At 46.1% G+C, this 21,382-nt stretch overlaps 1 protein-coding gene across 1 annotated transcript in view; it reads left to right on the top strand.

Moving 5' to 3' along the window:
- The first annotated feature begins 4,129 nt into the window (after positions 1-4,129).
- Positions 4,130-21,382, top strand: part of LOC144103389 (uncharacterized) — a 107,886-nt gene continuing 90,633 nt past the window's right edge. The window contains exons 1-3 of the mRNA XM_077636121.1: positions 4,130-4,575; positions 8,362-8,512; positions 20,267-20,351. Of these exons, the coding sequence (XP_077492247.1) occupies positions 4,130-4,575; positions 8,362-8,512; positions 20,267-20,351 (682 nt within the window). The remainder of the gene's footprint in view (positions 4,576-8,361; positions 8,513-20,266; positions 20,352-21,382) is intronic.

Raw genomic sequence — 21,382 nt, 5'->3', positions numbered from 1 at the left:
TGGTAGCCACTTGGAGGGTGGTCGAAGGAGGAAGGAGGAATGTATGATGTGTGCGGAGAGATGCGTAAGCTTCCTATTGGTGCTTGCCACAGGAACCATCCATAGGGCGGTTATGGAAGGAGGAGAGTTGAGGAGTCCTCAACCGGAGGAAGGTTACCCTGGAAGGACGAGGGTATGGAGAAGGGGAAACCGGTGAGCAGTTGCCCTGAAAGGAGAAGGAAGGTTGCCGTGGAATGAGGGTACGGCGACAGTGTTGGAAGGCGTACCAGGGTAACCATAAGGAACGTGATTAACGCGAAAAGAGGAGTAAGGGTGGTACCGAGGAAGGAGGAATGCAGCACGGTCTATCGGAGGGAGCTGCTGCGAAACCCACCAGCCGAGGAGAGGATCAAAGGCGGCGGTACGCTTCTTGACCGGAGGGCAGTAGAAAAGATGGAGACGAAAAACGGCTACGTGTGCGAAAACTAAAAATATTGCCCAATAACTATACAGGTGAGAGGCAGCTCTCATACTGTCTACCTTAACATACCATAACGTATAACTACCTGGACAGCTGTCGCTGAAATTCGCACTAACCAGCGGCAACCGTCCTATAAATTTCTTTTAAAGCTAATATTCATTATTCGAACCGGTCTCTGAGCGATTGTCTAAATGAATAAACTTGAATCTGTTGGTGGTGTTCTTCATTTGTTATTACAGTATTTAACCATTGACTTTCTCTTCCCTCAACTGAAAACTGCAAGCTCCGTTCTTTTGCAATGCCGAACGGTCATTTCACAAGGAAATTGTTTAGGACACATAGACGTTGACCATTATTTTTAAAAACTTGAATAGAAGCAAGAGGCAAGAAAATGGCAATAAATTTCAAGTAAAAAAAAACAGCTTTGATAACCCCAGTCAAGCGATTCAAGACAGCGTCTCTACAGGCGCACATGGCCACGTTGGTATGTTTTCTTTTATGAAAGTGCCTTTTATCAGCGAATTTCGCTCGAGCACAGCCACGTAGGTACGAGGATGGTTGAGGTGGAGTTAAGAAACTTAACTTTCACTAGCGCTTCTTCAAAGAACGGCTTGTTGCAGCCTGCTCCTCCTAATGAAAGGAATGCGTTAGCTGATGACCCTTCGCTGATCCCGATTGACTAACGTGTGGTAAAGAGCGTAATATTTGTCATGCTTACAACCTCAACAACAAACTTTCTGTATTGTAGAACTTCTTGCTGGGCGAGTTGGTGCATAGCTTTCCTGGTCTTCTGTCCTACTCTTTCCTGTGTTTGTTTCGTCGTGTGCGCAACGAAATTTTTCTGTAACTTCTGAGTACGAAGTCGACAGTTATCCTTTTCTGTTGGCTACCGCCGAGATTTTAAATAGGGGCGAAGCGTGTTGTTTCTACATGCCGGTGAGCCCGTCCCGTCGTCTCTTCTGTCATCAAGTGGGCAGAAGCGCAACGTGTGCGCCCTCTTTCTGCCAAACAACAAAGGAAGGAAGAAGAACGAATGAACGGGCCAGCGGCGTTAGCGTCGCTAGTACCTTATTATTTCCTCTTTCCAGTGTGCTACTGTCTGTGAGTGCCGCTGGCACAATGTGCGACTCACAGCAGCCTTAAATTTATAGAAATATTTTTTTTAATATGGGGTATAGCTTAAATTTGCGTTAAACTAAAAGTACATTTTTGATGCCGATACTCCGATACTTTCATTTTTGGCAAGCAACGCCTAATACCGATTCACAAATACATCTAAAGAGAGTATTGAAGATACATGTATCTTCGATACTGTCCACAGCACCACGACAATCAGAGAGACTCACCTTTCAGCGTGCCTCTGAGTCAGGCTCAAAAATTAATATCACTAGGGGTGTGCGAATATTCGTCAATTTCGAATACCGAATCAACTATCTTCCTATGCGACACTTCGAACGAATAAAAGGGTCAATGTTGAAAGCACTCGCAAAAGATCCGGATATGTCCTCAAGTTTCCAGTGGTTTTCGAATTACTGCCACGAAGTTGGAATCAGGCCTGCCGTATTTTTATACCACGACTTTTCCGAAAGCTAGGACAATACAGGCTGCGTACCTTGCTGCTGCCATTGGTACGCGCGGATGTAGAGTCACTGAATGGAGGGTTCAGCGTAGCGGTGCGGTCTATTCGCGTGGCGGCGTACGATATCATCACACATTGCCTCAGAGATTGGACGACTCGGCAGGACCCAGCCAGTTTCAGGAAACAAAGCCTCACCTCGGAGGCGATGCCTAATATGAAGCTGCCGCTCGTCTCATGCACCGAGATGTAGCGCTGGTTTATTGTATTCCGTTACCGCCAACTAAAGTTACTGTTTTTATAAGTGCAACATGAGAATGAAAAATTGAATACAACGACTTCGTGCTGCGGTCTCGCACAAGGAGATCAGTGTTGCGTCTTTTAAAAACAACAGCAATAACTGCGAAACCAGCGCTTCGCTGTTTTTCGTAATTTTTCATTGACTACTCGCAATAACAAATAAAGTTCCACAAAATTTTTGATTCGTATTTGGCGCAATTTTAGCCAAATCATTGCTATCTTACGCACGCGGTAGCAGAGCTGCACTATGCGCATTTAATTTGGTTTATAGAAAGTACTACTCGCACATCTCTTAAAATCACATATTACAACTTGTGAAGCAGCTGCGCAGCATTTATCACGAAGTCGTACGTCTTGCAAAGATTGACAATTTGCATGTCTGACAATGTGTCAAAGGCTTATCATCTATGTTCTAAGGAACCTGTAGGGATATCAACCGAAGTCTTGCGCGTTAGGTGCTTCAACAGCGAGTATATGAGGCTCGATTCCGCGCCCTGGCAAGGCGAAGACGGGCGGCGCTCGAAATAAGAAACAGGAACGCAGTGCGCACCGTCATGCCTGTTTCAAAATTACTCTCGTCCGGAGTTTATGAGAATATGCAGAGTTGTACGCACTGACTGGTGTTAATGAACAGCCAGAGGCGGAAAGACTTTTGACCATAATGAGCTCTTATGCCTTAATCAGTGAGCAGAGAATTAAAACAAAGAACAGGACACAATTACCTCAGTGAACGCTCACGACGTTAACGAAAATATAAGACATCTAAAATCCGTGCTAAATAATAAACCAACATCTAAGGTTGATTGCAGGAACGTGTACAGGAGATATGGACGCATTGCTCATGTAGAAACAAACGTTACTACAGCAACAGCTAGCCCGACACACGCTGAGCGCTTCCAATCGTGACTACATTTGGGACAATCCGGACTCGCTTGTCATAGAACTTTATGCTTTGTGCGCTCTCATTGAAGCCATATTTAAAATAGTTTGTAGTTCGGAAGCCGGCCTACTCCACGGAGACAATCAACGTTTCAGGATATCCATGCTTTAAAGAAGAAAAGAGCAATACGCGTCCAGAAACCTTGGACGCAAGGAGATGCTCAAAAAGTTAACGAGAGGAAAGCATACTCCTGCATAAATCAACTTCCGAACGCTAATGCCAGCGTTCCTTATGTCTCCACTCCATTCGTCCTATCTTGCCGTCACGTTTAAGAATTACACGTGGCGTGATACTAATGAGCACCTGGCCTATGCCTCATAACGGAAGCGGAGCAGGTGTGTTTTACGAGTATAACAACTAGAAGGGGGGCCCAGGGACTGGAGGAGCATGTAGGAACTGAAGGAGACTCAGGCGGTTCAGCACAAGTTCGAAATATTCAACCCAGGCCGCTAATACGGCGTTTGCCACATGATGTGGACGTGCGCAGGAACAAAGGCCTCATTGATATTAACGGTACGGGAAATGCGACACACGGCTCAAAGGCTGATTGCGGCTGATGGACAACAATGAGACCTGGAGCATGTCGACATTTCTGCCGGAGTATACGTTCTGAGGCTCCCCGTGTGATTTCTTAAATATAGCAATTTGTCCGATATAACAACAGCTGGAAAAATGTTTAACCTGCTACAACTCTGCCATGTTTTGAATTAATGCACGGAAATCGCAGCCTAGTAGACATCAACCTAAGTCGCCGTGTGCGCCGCGAGACAGCACACGCGGAAGAAGAAGAGAAGTGCATGGTTGGTGCAGCGGTTTCTATTGCTGCAATTTCTTTCTTCATGCGCTTTGAGCAATGCTAGTGGTCTCAATCTTTTATCATTTGATGCAAAGGAGTTCAGAAGTTCAGAGAGCACGAGTTCAGTCGGGTGCTGTGGAGTCTGTTCTAGTGGCGGGCTCACAGGAACGCTTCTCAGTGCGAGAAGATGTCGGCGGCCGGCACGTGCCGGAGCAGTGCAGGGACAAGGACTCCGGGAAGCGTCGCAAGCAGCGTATCGCGGTGACCAGAGGCGACCTTGATCCGGAGTGGTACCCTCCCGAGGACGCCTCGCACGATGGCCGTTGGCTCCGCTACACCTCGTTTGTAGTCTGCCTCACCGCGGCCGCGTCGGCGACGCTGTTCGTGACGCCCGTCGTACTTACGGGCTGGATGGCAAACTGTCAGCAGGGTTGCTTCTATCTGGACGAAGACCCGAGGCGCTCCCTGGACAGCAGCGTGCATCCGTGCGACGACTTCTACAGGTGAGAATCGAGATTCCGTCTTCGGCATGTTGTGCTCTCCTGAACCTAGTGTGACGCTCGTGGCCAGGGGCGAAGACACAAGGACGGCAACTAATTTAAAATAGTTGCATATATAATTATACACATTGCAGTCGCGACAGAATGACGCACACGAGACTCATTACACACGGCTTCTGCAGTAGACTGTCAGTCATCGTTTATGCCACGCAAACAATACAGAAGCTGCCACCTATCGAGCGGCGTGCGAAGCATGTGAATTATTCCGCGCTAAATTGTTGCCATCTGCCCGAAATGCAATTATATGACTCAAATCTCGCAGTATCAAATTGGAAGTGGCAGCGCGACCTCTCTGCTCCTGCCCACATCAGCTTAAAGAGAAAAAGTTGTGGCATCAGCCTGTACCCGATGAAAAGTTGTGTGCATCAGATTACGGTTCAAATCTCTTGTGAGCGCTTACCTCCGCCTTATTAGACCTGTTGCTTCTTTAGTTACGTCAGGTCCACTCTTCCACGGTGGTCAAGATATCTGTTTCTTAACTGCTTACAAGGAATACGGGACAAGCCTCTCAAGTTCTCTTGGCTGCCACCACAAGGCGCAAGAATTTAAGCAGTTAAGCGAACAAGAAAAGTGACAAGCCAATATCTGCACACAGTAGTAGGGCAAATCAGCAATTATAGGTTAAGAAAAAGATTAAAGAAACAGACAGAGCCATGTGGAAAACAGGGATGCTGACGAAATCGGCACTGGGAACATGCAGGATCTTTAAACAGGAAATTTCCAAAGAAAAGATCTATGATAATTATAGGAGCTCTTTGTTGTTTGAGGCCAAGACGGGAGTTTTGCGGACTGATATATGCAGTCAGGTGCCACGGGATAAACACGCTGTGCGTTGCGTGCGGAGAGGAGGAATGAACGGCTGACCACTTGATACTTTTCTGTAAAGGGCTTCACCATATAGTAGAAAGCAGCGGGGATGATTAACCCAAGGAATTGGGGTTTAACGACAGTGAAGGGAAAGTAGGCTTTAAGCGGGTAGAAGTAACCTCGCGAAGGTTGTCCTATTGGTGGTTAAATCAAGACGAGTAAAATTTCATAAGTCAAGGCTAGGTGGCTGTAGCCACCGCCCGATTTAAAGGGTTCAGTCTTATCCATCCATCCATCCATCCATCCATCCATCCATCCATCCATCCATCCATCCATCCATCCATCCATCCATCCGTCCATCCATTCATCCATCCATCCATCCGTCCATCCATCCATCCATCCGTCCGTCCGTCCGTCCGTCCGTCCGTCCGTCCGTCCGTCCGTCCGTCCGTCCGTCCATCCATCCATCCATCCATCCATCCATCTTTCCATCCATCCATCCATCCATCCATCCATCCATCCAACTATCCATCCATCCATCCATCCATCCATCCAGCCATCAATCAATCAATCAATCAATCAATCAATCAATCAATCAATCAATCAATCAATCAATCAATCAATCAATCAATCCATACATCCATCCATCTATGAAAAGAGAGCGCTGGAAAGGCATAACAAAAGGAAGACAATGACAGTGTGGCCGCAAAGAATAACGTGATAGGTCGTTAGGCTAATCCCCACAGCCTGGAAGTTGTCCCGAAGTGCAGAAAAAGGTCTCATTCGCAATAGAATAAAAACTGAGGAGGCGTTCTTGGACACAAAAGATGACAAGTGGCCCCAATTCGTTGTTTGTTTGATCCAATTTTTCTCACTTTCTTTGACAAGGAGTCTTGAGTTTGTGTTCGATAAATCTTAATCTATGGAGTCAGATCGAGGGCGCTTTGGTTATCCGAAACTGGCATAACTCTTTAGATGGGAAAGGAATGTTTTGTTTCCCGTCTCTGCTACGGTGTGGAAGAGGATCCCCATTATTTTCGAAGAAAATGGGTTTATTCTTATGGCAATAGAATGTGTAGGAGTGTATGAATTCCACCTCTAATTAGCTTCTGGCCGCTGCCCCTAAGACGGTTTAAGATAACTGGACATTTAGGACAAATACATGCAGTTTTCGTGGCTCCTAGAAACTGAGTAATTTCTTTTTCTCGGAGTCCTGATGTTTGATTTTAAGGTAAACATACATTATTTGCCTGGATGGAGTGATATTCTACAGAACCTTGCACGTCGTGGCTGGAAATACCTGACAAATTAATAGAATCCTCACCCATTTGCAAAGGAATGGCAGTGTAGTGCAACGTTTCTAGGCAATTTTAAATTCAGCACTTTATGGGAGACTGCTTGGGCGGAGGTCGCGCGAACTCCTGGGTCTGTAGCCGAGAATTTGTGCATCGTCTGCCGGCGCGGGAGCTTCATTCTCTGCAGTAGCAAGCAGCTACACGGGATTCGCGTCTGAGGTTTGTGTGCACGGCGCTTGTCGTGTTGGCGAAAAATTCTGCGGGGTGAAATCTGGAGACGTGGGAGCTTCTCGAATGTGTTACATATGCTACACTGCTTTTTGCTCCCGGTTGCGCAAGTGGGAGCAAAAACGCTTTTCCCATTGCCTCACAATTGCGGCCATGTGGGAGGACAGATTGCCTTGCAATGAGAAATGGCAGCCTGACACGTGTAAGGTATCTGAGCGTCATTTTGCAGATTATGATATTATGCAGGCTTACAAAAAAATTTTTAAATTGGCAAGGGTTGTGCATTTCTCACGGAAACTGGGCGCTATGCCCGGTGCCGCCCTTCTGGGCTTCACCGTTTTTCTGGAGCTCAGCTCAAAAGCAAAACAATTTCAATGAAGGCGAAAGTCACGAAAACAGCGTGCTTCCATGAATTCTTCTATGCACAGAGATATTTTTGCATCATTAGTATATACATTTTGCTAGAGTAAGCCGTGCGTAGACATTCATTCCGGGCTAGCTTGTGCCACTTTTCTCCTCGACTGAGGTCATCACCCTGCACTGACGCTAGGTGATATGGCCACTCTGACGCTACCCTCTGCTGGCTGGGACATGCATCTCTATAGGTAGAAATAACAAGAATGTGTCTGCAGTTTAGTACTCGTGCACGCTAACGCCAGATCGCATAATAATTGTCAATCCTCTTATCATGTGGAAGAAGTTAGTAGTTGCGTCCTGAATGTCTATTACAAGCTGCAGGCGCAGCTGGTGAAAACTTCAGCCTCTATTCAGTGCTTCAGAGAATCCGGATGAAGCATGCAGGTGGCTTAAATATCTGAGCAGCTGAAGTGAAAGGACAAATCTCGATGAATAGGTGGCGAAGTCATGAGCTTTAGGATACTCTTGTCTCAATTTTTTTTTCGAGCGGTAGCACTGCTAGGCGCATTTTCCAATTTCGGGTGTACGCACTATAGCGGCCAAGTCGTATACTCCACGCAGAGGGAGCTGGAGAAACGAAAAACTGCATCGTATTGCCATCTATAGCACGAAGCATTGAAACGAGTAAAGCAACAAGCCTGTAGAAAATAAAGGGCTCCCTTTGGCTGTCTCTATCCCAGATGCAGCCTGTAGATGGCGTTACGATGCAGTTTTCCATTGCTCCGGCTCCCGCTGCGCGGAGGAAAGCACTTTTTGTCCCCGGTAGTACGTACGTTCCAGAAGCCTGCTTTGTGCCAGGCGGCGCACCTGTCCAACGGGTTGTGCGCAACCTGCCAGCTGTGTAAACCTAGGAGGCCTTCGCTTCGGTCAAGGCCTGGGCGAAGGCCTTCAAGGTAAATGTTTTGAGTGTAAAAGCCTCAGGTAGAAATGCCTATAGGCAAGAGGCCTTCATGGTAAAGACGTTTCGTTGAAATTACGCTAGGTCGAGTGCCTTTACGGTTCAGGCCCTGGACAAGTACCGCACAGCTTTCAACAAGCGGATCGTCAAAGACATCCTCCTCCAGAAGGTTCCTCTGCACTCCACCAAGGCCAGTGGGAAAGCAGCAGGGTTCCTGTTCCGCTGCCTCAGCAAGGTGAGCCGCATGGCTATGGCCGTTTTTAGCACTTCTATTAACTAAGGTCCTGAACACCCAATCTGCTGGTGGTGCTGCATGAGAAATCTGTTTCGAGTGCTGCGTTTGTTGAGACACGACTGCTCAGGACTAGAAATGCACGGAGCGTTGAGGTAAAGTATCTTGAAACGAGAATGAGCAGCGGTTTCTTGGTGACTGGAAACTGCGAGGGGCAAAGAAGGGGAGAAAGAAGTGGACAATCGCTGCACTCAAATAAAGATGTTTTATTACGGCATTTACGGAAGTGTGCAGTGTGCAGAAAAGATTGTGAGACAAGAGAAAAAACTTAGCCGAGGTCGGCTCGGGACCTAGTGGACTGCTAATGTTCACAAAGTTTTCTTAGGGCGCAGTAGCTTTCACTGATATTACAAAACCAAAAGAAGGTGACTGGTAGAAACACTTAAGCCTCGCGTTATGGTTATGATGCATCTGCGGAAATTGGTTAATGGCCATATATTCGGAATTGCTTACTCCCTGCCTTATATCCATAGATATCGGAGGGTCCTCTTACCAGCCCTAGCGCAGTGGGGCAGCAGTTCAGTGATGCGCCGCTGTCGTGCGATGGCGTGTACTGTCACAGGTGGGGCTTGAGACCGAGGTTGCTCTTCCCGAGGAACCTCCCGCGAGTAATCATCAAATGCCATTTACATGGTTGGAAGTTTGCTCACATTCCGGTGGACACGTTGTTATGACGTCTCAATATAAAGTGACCTAGGTTACGCAACTGAAACCATGGTTGCTCTATGGGGATTCTTTCTTTGATTATTTGCTCACGGCTAAAGACGCTGATGCTAGCTTTCCTGCGACACGGGGCCTTTAACGCTATAGCGGCAATTTTGATTAATAATATTTTACCAGAACAGAATCCCATATATCGAAGTCATATTCAGTGCGTGCTGCAGATTTTTCAGATGCTCCAGAAGGTAGCGCACTTCATTTTGTTTATTGTTTTTTTGTTACGAAGCGCTTTTTCCGCTCATATTTTCGTCGTGTATCACAACATTTATTCACTGCATGATCAGACTACCCTAAGCTTTCTGCAATTAATAACTGGTGTCAGTCTTTATTATTCTAAAACTTAGGCGTAAAAATTAGATTATTATTGATTTCTTTAACTACCTGAAAATTGTACAGATAATGAAAAAAGAAAGGAAACGCCATCAATTTGTACATCTGTAATCAGTAATGCAGAACTTGAGAGGTTTAACTAACATTGATTTATGGCTGTAGTAATTGACTCCACGTTGCTCTGGAGCACTCATGATCAGTGTGCCGTTTTGGCTTCCTGAGGAAGCTACTGAGAAGACAAGGGTAGTGGAATAAGGGGCTCGCTAAGATATACATGTTCGTTCTCTCTGCTCGCCGAGCACATAAATATGCTTTTCTTCGCTTCCAGCAATCTATCAAAAATATGCCCGATTATGGTAAAAAAGAAAAGGCTGATATGCGCAAAAAAGCACCGACTCCGTGACACACAGTGCAGAGGTTACGTATTTATGGTATTCCATTTAGCTGCCACAGGATGAGCATAGGGCAAGAAAGCGTTATATTAAAGGGACACTGAGGAGAAATTGAAGTTGGCTTGTATCGATAGAATACCAGCTCCTGATCACAAAAACACCGCTCGTAATGAAAACAAAGCTCTTTTAAGGTAGAAAATAGCAATAACCAAAATACAGGTATCGCCACCATAGGCCAATCTCGCAAGTACAAGCGTAGTGACGCCATAGGACAAGAGACGCCACCTTGGAGGAATTTTCCATCCTACGTAGTGTCTCGAATCTCTGAGGCTGACAAAGGTAGGTTGCGCAGATCAATATTGAAGGAAGTAAGTTTTGTTTTAAAACCAATAGTGCACTTTTATCACACAAGGAAGGCAGGCAAAAGACAACCTGAATGTTGGAAGCAAAGAAAACGGATGCTTGGCGGCGCCACAGGCGGCCAGGAGAGTTTCGATTTTTTATGGCGCTTTGCGTCTATGAGGTTTGCGTGCCCCGTGGTTTTGGTTTTGACGCGCTTCGATTTACAAGCGCCGAACAGCAGAGGAACTCCAAGTATCGCTTCAAGTGCTAGTTAAACTGTGAAGGAGCCTGTTAAGGCTTGTCAGACGATCGCCACGGTCGATGAAAAGCTATGATGGCACGATGGTCGGTGATCGTACAAGGCAGCACTTGTGTATTCGCATGCTTGCCCGGCGAAACATTCCCGTCTGTGCCAGTCAACTTCAAACTACTCAACGGAAATTGTTTATTAGGGACGGGAGACAAGGTACAAGGCAGTTCAGAAAAATTGCTGATTGCCTAGCTCTGTTAGGCCAGGATATACCTAGCGAAAGCGCGGAGATTTCTGCATCAGAAGAGTGCATTCACTACATGCGCCTTTATTGACGGCTGTAACTTGAGCCGTCGTGGTGGAGCGGTAGCGTTCCCGCCTGAAACGCCGAAGGCCTTGGTTCGATTCCGAACCTCGGCACCTGATTTCTTTTCTTTTATTTAGTGAGTGGGCGGGGTGTTTCAGTGGCTCCCATGGATGCCGCAGCTGAATACGTTGGCTAGCGGCTAAGCGCAGGATCTGTTAAGGCGCGTTTATGCTGCGGCGAGGCGCGCGTGCGCCCTGCACGGCGAAGTTAGTCGGTCAAAGCGAGACCCTCTATACTCCAACTGCGCTTCACCGCCGACGCGTTCGGCGGCTTCGGCGCACTCTGACCTCATTGGCGGGGAGATTCGAGCATGTATCTATTTCGCGCCGAGTGCGCCAGCCGCCGCCGGCCCGGCCAGACTGATTTGGCTCCGCGGCGAGGTGCGCGTTATATTCAATAGCTGCGGCAGTTCGGCGGAGCTGTTCTTTTCGAGCTCGGCTATTTTAATCCATTCACAGTACATATCACAAGGTACGTACATGCAAGTTGGCGATAGAGCCAGATCCAGTGAACCCGTTGGATCTAGCGGAAGCCGTTGAACCGTCGTGCGCCCGGTTTGGTTTCAACCCGCAGAGTTTAAACGCGACCGCCGTCGAGCACCCATTTGTTTTTTGTGGCAGAAAATAGATAACTTGGCCCTTGCAACCGTGGGAGACCTCGACACTGCTTGCTGCGCCGTGCAACCGCTGCGTTCAAGGAATCACAATCCGTTGGCCCCAAAGCCCCGGCCAGCCTCCGATGGGCGCAACGCACCCATCGCGACTCCCCGCACTAGGGTTATGATATTTAGTTTGCAACGGCTGCTCACTGAGGAAGCGGGAAACGACCCGCCGGCGCCTAGCCTAACCGTGCTCCCTCAAAAGCATCGCACGCTCTGTGGGGCTGAGGTCGCTGAAATGCAGGCCAGAGTTTTTGCGAGAACTACGTCGTCGGGTGCGGGAACGAGATCCACCGTAACGCTGGCAAGACGCCGGTGCAAACGTAAACGAAGCGACGGTGGCGACCCCCGATAGATGCCTTCAACGTGCGGCGGCGGTAGCTTTCATTTCGGCAGCTGCTAGACGCACCGCTATCCTCCAGAAATCACGGAGTCTCCGTTTACGTCACGTTTCACGTCACTCCGTTCTGTATCGTCATAAGAGTTCTCCGTGTCGTCATTAGAGTTCTCGAGTTTGAATCTGAGCGGCATGAAAAAATTCTTCAAGTTCGAATCCAAATTTCTTTGAAATAAATGCATCTTTCGCTCCCGGACAAGCGTCAACAAAGCCATGAAATGCCGAACTATGAGATATTGCTAACAAAAAAAATTTGATAGGGTTCCCCTCAGTGCCCCTTTAAAGGCCTAGGGAACAAAACAGTAAGGTCAGTGACGGGAGAACCGGGAATTTTGCTGTTCACTGTCGGATTCTAAATGCAAACCCCTGGTCGATAAAAAGATATCTTCTTAGGCACGGAGAAGATGGAGGAGAAAGACAAATCATGGGGGCATATCACATCAGATTAGCAGGCAGCCAATGCGTCTGCATGCCACCATTTGTGCTACATATAGGGATTTTATTAAATAGAGCTCAACGTCTCAGAGCGACGCAGGCTATGAGAGAGGCCGTAGTTAAGGGATCTGGAAATTTAGACCAACTGGGGATCGTTTACGTTCAGTGACATCGCACAGTACTTAGGCCTCTAAAATTGTGCCTCCGCAGAAATTCTACCGCCGTGACCTGCATCGAACTCGTGTCTTTCGGGACAGCAGCTGAGCGCCATAACCACTGGGCCACCGCGGCGGCCTAACATGCCAACATCAATTTAGATGGTATTTTTGAAAACAGATTGACTTCCACAAGGCGAATTGTAGCAGTGTACTTAAGCTTCGTGTTTTTTAATTAAGTATCGGTTGGGTATGTAGCCCTCATTTTGTCATGCATGTTTACCTTCTAAGCCCCCTCTTCTTTATTATGCGGAATTTTTTTTCATCGTTGCTTCCGCAGAGTAATTTAGTCATTCGTGCTCGGACAACCGAGGGGAATTCAATGCATGCATTGTTATTCAGTGGTGTACGCAAAGTGCAAAGTATCAGTACCGATAAGAATGAGTACTACGACTCTGCCATAGATTAATATCATCCCGTTAACTTCATATCTTTTGTCTGGAACTGCGCTTCAAGCGAGAGTGTAATAATATTAATAGGTTTTGGTGCAAACGAAATGGCGCAGTATCTGTCTCATATATCGTTGGACACCTGAACAGCGTCGTAAGCGATGGCACAAAGGAGGAAGTGAAAGATAAAGGAAGGAAGAGGTGCCGTAGTGGACGGCTCCGGAATAATTTTGACCACCTGGGGATCTTTAACGTGCACTGACATCGCACAGCAGAAGGAAGCCTTAGCAATTTGCCTCCATAAAAACGCAGCGCTTTCCGTTTCTGTGTTGTACACTGAAGACCGTTTGCCTTCGAGATGATATGTCGATGTTAAGAATTTTGTTACTATTTTGCTTTTACCAATTGTGCTTATCTTTGCTAAGTTTTTGTCACATGTTCATTTTCCGCAAATTGCCCCCCTGCAATACTGCCCTTGTGGTGCTGCAGGTACTTGTATAAATAAAAACAAATAAATATATAATTAGATCCGCAACGCCTGGCCTGTGATCGTAGGCGGCTGTAGACTCATCGGGTGTCGTAAGTCGCCAGCAATGACTGCGCAGCACATGGCACATGTTTCTTTCGCTGTGTTTGGTAGTGCCGAGAGGGCAATTTAGCAGGCAGGAGGGCCAGCTATGTTATATTACCTTCCAGCGGCAACACAACCTGCCCACGGGACAGTGAGAGAACTGCCATTCGCGTCATGTGGTTGCTCGTAATGGCGTCTGATTTTATGGTTAGCGTTACCTGGGCTGCACAAAGCCCACTGCTTGGGGCGCGAAGAGGGATACGAAGATTACAAGTGATCTATGAATGTAAATTAGGTTAATAACATTTCCATACATCCGAATTAATCCAAATGCTATCATGTCACAATCTTCAGGCGTTGCTTAAGTGTCCTCTCCATGTTATGTGTCTGTGTGTCTTTAGCACAGAATGCACAAAACTTTTCTGCTTGTCTTTACGTTCTTGTCGGTGTTACGAAAAAATGCTTCTTTATAAGCCTCAAACGTCGTCCATACAGCCATTGTTTATTATGAAATGAAAGTTGCTGTACACACACACACACACACACACACACACACACACACACACACACACACACACACACACACACACACACACACACACACACACACACACACACACACACACACACACACACACACACACACACACACACACACACACACACACACACACACACACACACACACACACACACACACACACACACACACACACACACACACACACACACACACACACACACACACACACACACACACACACACACACACACACACACACACACACACACACACACACACACACACACACACACACACACACACACACACACACACACACACACACACACACACACACACACACACACACACACACACACACACACACACACACACACACACACACACACACACACACACACACACACACACACACACACACACACACACACACACACACACACACACACACACACACACACACACACACACACACACACACACACACACACACACACACACACACACACACACACACACACACACACACACACACACACACACACACACACACACACACACACACACATATATATATATATATATATATATATATATATAGTTAAACGATATGAGGGGCTCGTTTGACGAACACCATAAATGGAGCCAAGGTGCACAAGAGAGTTTAATTTTTTTTGACGTGTAGTGGAGATAATAATACTTAGATTATTCTATCGCTTAAACAAAATTACTTATAAAGCAGTTGAAAAAACAACCATGTCGCCGTTGGTATCCGAACCCACGGCCTCCAAATATCGCGTCCGGCGCTCTACCAACTGAGCTACGGGGACGGCTGTCCCGGTGAACACTCTCAAGGTTCTCTTGCACACAATAGACATAAATACCTACGAGAGCAGCAGATTGGACAGCCGTCGGCGTAGCTATATATATATATATATATATATATATATATATATATATATATATATATATATATATATATATATATAATCTTTGTATTGATCAAAGCGGCTGCGCTCAGCGGAATGAAAGGGATTTGACCTTCATCAGCAATTTACGTTTCGCCCGCAATCAGACGCCATCCAATTATATGCCCATCCAATGCCTACCCGTTTTCAAATGTTTTCTTTGCACCTGACTTTTGGACATGTGCTACGTTCTCCTTTACTTAAAATATGGTCGAGTCATAGAATTGACTATCAATATTGCAGCGAATATTCGCAGTGTTTGTTCATTCTTCGAAGCTGGCGGCACCCCGCTTCACAGCTTTGCTTGCAATGCAAGACGCGACAAGATTTATTTCGATTGATCACAACCAGGCGGAGCAGATGCTACTTTGTTCCAGATTGTTCTGGTAACTTTGCACGTTTTATCTCGAAAGTTCGCTATCAGCTTTAAATTGAGCACCGCCGATACCGGCGGCCATTCTGTTCGACAAGCGTCGAGCGCGCTTGTTTATTGCAACGCCTCCGCCGAGTGATTAAGTCCATTGTGGACGCAAGTCAGCCCAAATAAAGTTTTGCATAGTCACCATTTTCACAGCCTTTCTGATTTACCGACTGAGTCACCACTTCGTGACAATATCCAATCGCTTTTCGCATGACGTATTTCCTCGGCGCATTTTCTCTTTTGTTTTGTCTTGAAGATTTTAAATGTTTTGTCTTGGTTCTGTAAATCTCCATAACTCTTGCTTCCTTCTAATTCTATTCGTGTTCCCTTCTAAGGAGCTTTCAACCGATCCAGCATTTTATTTCACATCTTAATTTTGCCTCCAGATCTCTGCCTCGCAACATTGTGACAACCGCTTCGTGATGAAGAGATCTAGCATATGACTCTTGCTCCTTGAGCGACTGTCTGTATCGTTTATTCAAAGAGGCCCTCCTAGCCCATATGTCCCTTCGAGACGTGAACACTATAAATTGCCTTTTTTGCAAGACCGATGTCGGGCACCAAAAGTTGGTCCTTTAAATGTTGGAATTTCCACATATTCTCGTATCCTTCTGTAGATTTGCGAATACAATTGGTCCCCGTCAAACCATGGCAAAAACCGCTGACTGTTGTTATTCTTGGAGTTTTCGATTTTTACAGTTAATATCTCTTACGAGGGTTAGTGTAGACTGCTCTTTTTAATAGCTATAGTCTAAGCTCCATTTCAGTGGGATGTGGTACACTGCGTTAAAAAGGCGTGGTACAATTATTATAATGTTGTTCAGTAGGAAGCGCAAAAAAGCGGAAGTACGACGGAGTAGAAGACCGAGAAACACGTTCACGAGCGCTCCCCTACTCCGTCTCTCGTCCGTTTTTCTTTTTGCGTTGCCTACTAAACAACATACATCACCAAATAGCCCGGCAGCTTGCTCTCCAGAACTGCAGTCTAATGTTGCAAACTTTGCATCTGGAGTGTCTAAACGTTATTCACAGAGTTTTTCCTCCAATGAGAAGCCTGTGTAGGAGCGCCTGCGTGGCGCGCTTTGCAGTGCGTCCTCCCTGTTCTGTTCCGCCACGTCAGCAATCGTAGAGAAATTCCACAAAAAAAAAAATGTAATTTTGCTTAGTAGTCACTGAATTTTAATAAATTTCCGGTTTTCTGCGAGGGTAATGTTGTTCTCTTAGGCTGTGTATTTACCTGATTCGTGATTCGCGCTTGGTAACATCGCGGCTCTGGTATTGATTCTATTCGATCATCTCCTCACCCCTCTATTATTACTCCTTGAAGCTAAAGGTGCGGAGGTTTGGGTATTCGTAAAACGTTGAAGCTCAAGGAAAGGGCACGTGGCGTCATTTCAGTCATTCGGAGTGGCTTGGTGAATTAACGAATGAATGTAGAAATCAATCAGTCAATCAATCAATTAGCATATCAGGCTCTTCATCAGTCATTCGCTCAATTAATTAATAAATAAATTTTATTTAAATAAATGTTGAAATAAATTAAATCATAATCAATAAATGAAGGTTTTAGTCAGTAAATGAATAATTAAATAAATCAGTCAATAAATGAGTAATTTAGTCGATAAATGAATAAATTAACAAATCTGTCGCTAAATCAAAAAATAAGAACTAAAAAAATGGGTAACCAAATGCGTAAATAAAAAATACTTCAGTGAATAGATAAATCAATCGATAATCCAGTAATTAAATATAAAATAAATCAGCCAATTAATAAAAAATGAATAAAACTGTCAATACAACAATAAATGAATGTATTATATACAATGAATGAGTAAATAAATAAATAAACTAATAAACGAATAAAAAAAATAAGCGATTACATCGGTCAAGAATAAATAAGCCGATAAAATATATTTGACGAGGCACTAAATAGAAGGCGCTCAAAACGAGAAATTGAGAAGTCCTGTACCCGTTTTATAGTAGTAGCAGGTTACCGAGAATAAGGAATACATGTAAGTGAGAGAAACAAAAAATATCGTCCAAAGATGCTCTGATTTGAACAAACATAAATGTTTACCAGGGGACAAGAAAAAAGATAACTATCGTAACATAAACGTTCAACTTAGTGTTGTAAAACTTTCAAAGGCACTGGTTCCATCAGTGCTGAGAGATGAGAGGAATATATCTGATCAAGATACAGCTGTAAAATAGGAAACAAAACAAACAGAACGCTGTCTAGTGGTAGTTGTATTTCTCACCGCGACACATTTATAAGTGTACAAAAGTAGTCTCTGAAGTGAGCATTTCCTGCTTCAATGGACAGCGCGGCGTCCTAGGTGGCATACTTCTCGTTGCCTGAATGCAGCTGGCAAGAACTTGGCGCTATTCCAGGCCACGCGTGCCTCTTTATTCTGGGCTCTATTCCAAAGGCGTTGATGTTTTTCATTAAAAATAGCTACTCATGGGCATTATCTAATTTTGCGATATATTGAGAACGGGAAGGATTTCCACTTATCGCTCTGCGTAGACAGTGGAGGAGGAGAAGACCATGAAGTGAAGAAAAGAGCTATAACTCTCTGTTCGTGGACACTTTAGCTGGGCCTTCAGGAAACCCATGTAAGAATTTGACGAGGAAGGACTTAACATGCATTCATAAATTACATACCACGCTAGGAGTGATCTGATCAACCAAGAAGCTACAAACCATACTCGTGTCGTTTATAATTAAATTGCTGAGTTGGCTCTCAGTACTGTAGTCATAATAACTAATAGTACTTTGGAAGCAAGATCTTTACATTAGAATTTTGAAGCGAAAGCTTCACTGCGCCAGGTTTTCAAGAGGGTAGTGTAGCTTCGTTTATGACCTTCAAAAGCTTGAGAGGTCAAACCATAGAGCAAAGTCACGCTGGCTATGGTGGAGCATATATGCCTAGCTAAGATGGTGGGCCAGCCACCCCACAAATCTCTCCAAGGTCAAGGTCAAAATCAATGTCAAGGTTAAAGGTTGAAGAGCTGGGACATCTTTCGATGCTGTATGACGGTCACGTCATACAGAAGGAATTTATGTAAACAAGCACTTAAATCATGGAGATAGATACTCTGCTTGACAACGGGGGTGGAGCCACACTCTGTGACGTCAAAGGAGAGCTGTGTATATATACGAACGGTGAGCCGGTGGGCTAGATACCGGTTTTGCGATGGAGAAAGAACAACATCATGCCGTGATAGCTCCCCGGAAAGCCAAGCTGCAACGTTTCAATGAGGCTAGGAGGGAACGCCGTGCCGAAAAGGCAGAAGCAAAACCTGCCACACGCGTCGAGAAACGACGGAAGAGTGCTACTGGGGAGGGGGCGAAGAAACAGCAGAAAGAACTTCAGGCTTTACTTCTAACCAGCGACGCAGACTCGCAGCTTACTTTCGCTTCTCACCAGGTGTAACCAAAGCTAAACCACAGCTAATTTTTTTTTCTTCTCCAGTATAAAACCAACGCCAGCTACGGGTCCTAATGATTTGCGTGCTAAACTTCAAGAGCTCCCATTTAAACACGTACCTTCAGAGTACGAACAGGCGGGCCACGCGCCATTAATCCTCTAGGTTTGCTCAAAACACCCCGTTTCAGTGAGAAATACGCTCGTTTTACATCTCTCTCGCAAATGTCTCCATTTAAGTCAATTTTGCCTACTTTCAAAGTGCCCGCAGCCTAGAATTATTGGCGCGCGAATAAATGTTTGTACGCTCACATATCAGAAACACCACGGCCATCAAACCACTATCAAAGAACATACATCCTTCCTACCACGAAGGTAGGAGAACAGCTGTAGCCAATGCGCTAACGAAGAAATGCGGGGGAAGGCAGGATATATAGAGTATTGTGATGCGCTGGCATACAAAGGCAATATCGAAGCCTTCGCGATAGCGCTCTCAACAGAAAAGGAAGGACTAATATCGATAGCTACAGTCAGCGTCAAACATTCCGATGTTGCGGAGGAAGGGACCATAACGGAATCCTTGAATAAGCTCAAATTTTAAACTGTTATGGCTCCAAAATTGCCATTAATAACTATTCAAATGAAAGAATCTCATAAACCTGCCTGAAAACCCGCCAACATTACCCTGAAAAAAGGCGGACGTGGTGGTTACCTAGGTACCATGTGGCTATGGCAACACTGGGAACATAACGCTTGATACTTGTAGTGAGTTGGGGCCAGTAGTAGTACTGCCGGAGGCGGGACAAGGTGCGGGTGACACCAAGGTGGCCGGAAGTCGGTTCATCATGGCAGGCAAGGAGAACTTCATCCCGTAAATTATACGGTATGACGAGCAGATAACTTGCTGGACTTGAAGTAGAGTTCTTTTAAAAGCACCCCGCTCCGGAGGCAGAACGAGGATAGTCCACGAGCCAGATACCGTGGTGTCTCAGGGTGCCCACATGGTGCCTTGTGGAGGAGGTTCGACGGGAGCGCGTGATAGGATATCAGCGTCGGTGTGTTTCCGGCCGGACTTATAGGTGACGGTGAAATCGAATTCTTGCAGGCAAAATGCCCAACGTGCGAGGAGGCCGCAAGGGTTCTTGAAATTTTTCAGCCAGCACAGCGAATGGTGGTCGGTGACGACACAAAACGGTCTACCTTAAGGGTATGGGCGGAACTTAGCTGCTGCCCAGACTACCGCTAAACATTCTTTTTCGGTTGTAGAGTAGTTCAACTCTGCTCCCGACAGTGCGCGGGTGGCGTAGGCAATTGCTTTGACGACACCGTCTTGATGCTGGACAAGAACGGCGCCAAGACCGACGTTGCTCACATCCGTATGTACCCTCTTGTCGGCCTCTTCGTCGAAATATGCTAGGATTGGCGACGATTGGAGTCGGCTTCGTCAATTCGTCAAAGGCAGTTTTTTGTCCATTGCCCCAGGAAAATTATGTATCATCCCGTGTTAGGAACGTCAGAGGGCTGTCAAGCTGGTCGAACTTTCTAATGAAGCGACGATAGTAGGAGCACACGCCCAGGAAACTTCGGACTGCTTTTTTCTGAACGGGGACCGGAAAGGCATCAACGGCGGCAAGCTTCTCTGGGTCAGCTCTGATTCCATCAGCACTAATGACGTGCCCGATAAACTTCAATTCGGTGAACCCAAAGTGACATTTTTGTGGTTTGAGGGAGAGCTTGGTGGAACAAACGTCTTCGAGGACAGTTCTGAGGCGGTGCAGATGTTCCGTGAACGTTGCAGAAAAAATAATGACATCCTCAAGATAAACAAGACATGTCTGCCACTTCAGACCAGTGAGGATGGTGTCCATCGTTATTTGAAAAGTGGCCGGAGCACAGCAGGGCCCGAATTGGAGGGCGCGAAATTCGTAGAGCCCGACCGGTGTGATGACTTCTCATCGACTTCTATCTGCCGATAACCGCTCCTGAGGTCTAACGAAGAGAAGTACTTGGCTTGACGAAGACGGTCGAGGGAGTCATCGATACGTGGCAGCGGATACACGTCTTTCTTTGTCACACTTAAGTTTCTTATAGTCGACGCAGAACCACAGTTTTCCGTCTTTCTTCTTCACGAGGACGACAGGAGACAACCACGGGTTGGTGGACGGATGGATGACGCCCTCCGCGAGCATCTCTGTGGCCTGTGTTTGTATAGCTTCTCGTTCCCGAGGGGACACACGATAGGGCTGCTGATGGATGGGTCGAGCTCCCTCATGAGTGATGATGCGGTGTTTAACTAGCGACGTTTGTCGCACTATAGACGAGGACGTGAAACACGCGCGAAACTCCCGCAAGAGGTTCTGAAGTGGCCCCTTTTCAGCGGGTGAAAGGCCCGGATTTATGTTGACCT

The sequence above is a fragment of the Amblyomma americanum genome, chromosome 9 (assembly GCF_052857255.1).
Source record: "Amblyomma americanum isolate KBUSLIRL-KWMA chromosome 9, ASM5285725v1, whole genome shotgun sequence".
Lineage (NCBI taxonomy): Eukaryota > Metazoa > Arthropoda > Arachnida > Ixodida > Ixodidae > Amblyomma > Amblyomma americanum.
Note: the sequence above shows the minus strand (reverse complement) of the source record. Positions and strands in the feature narration are given on the sequence as shown.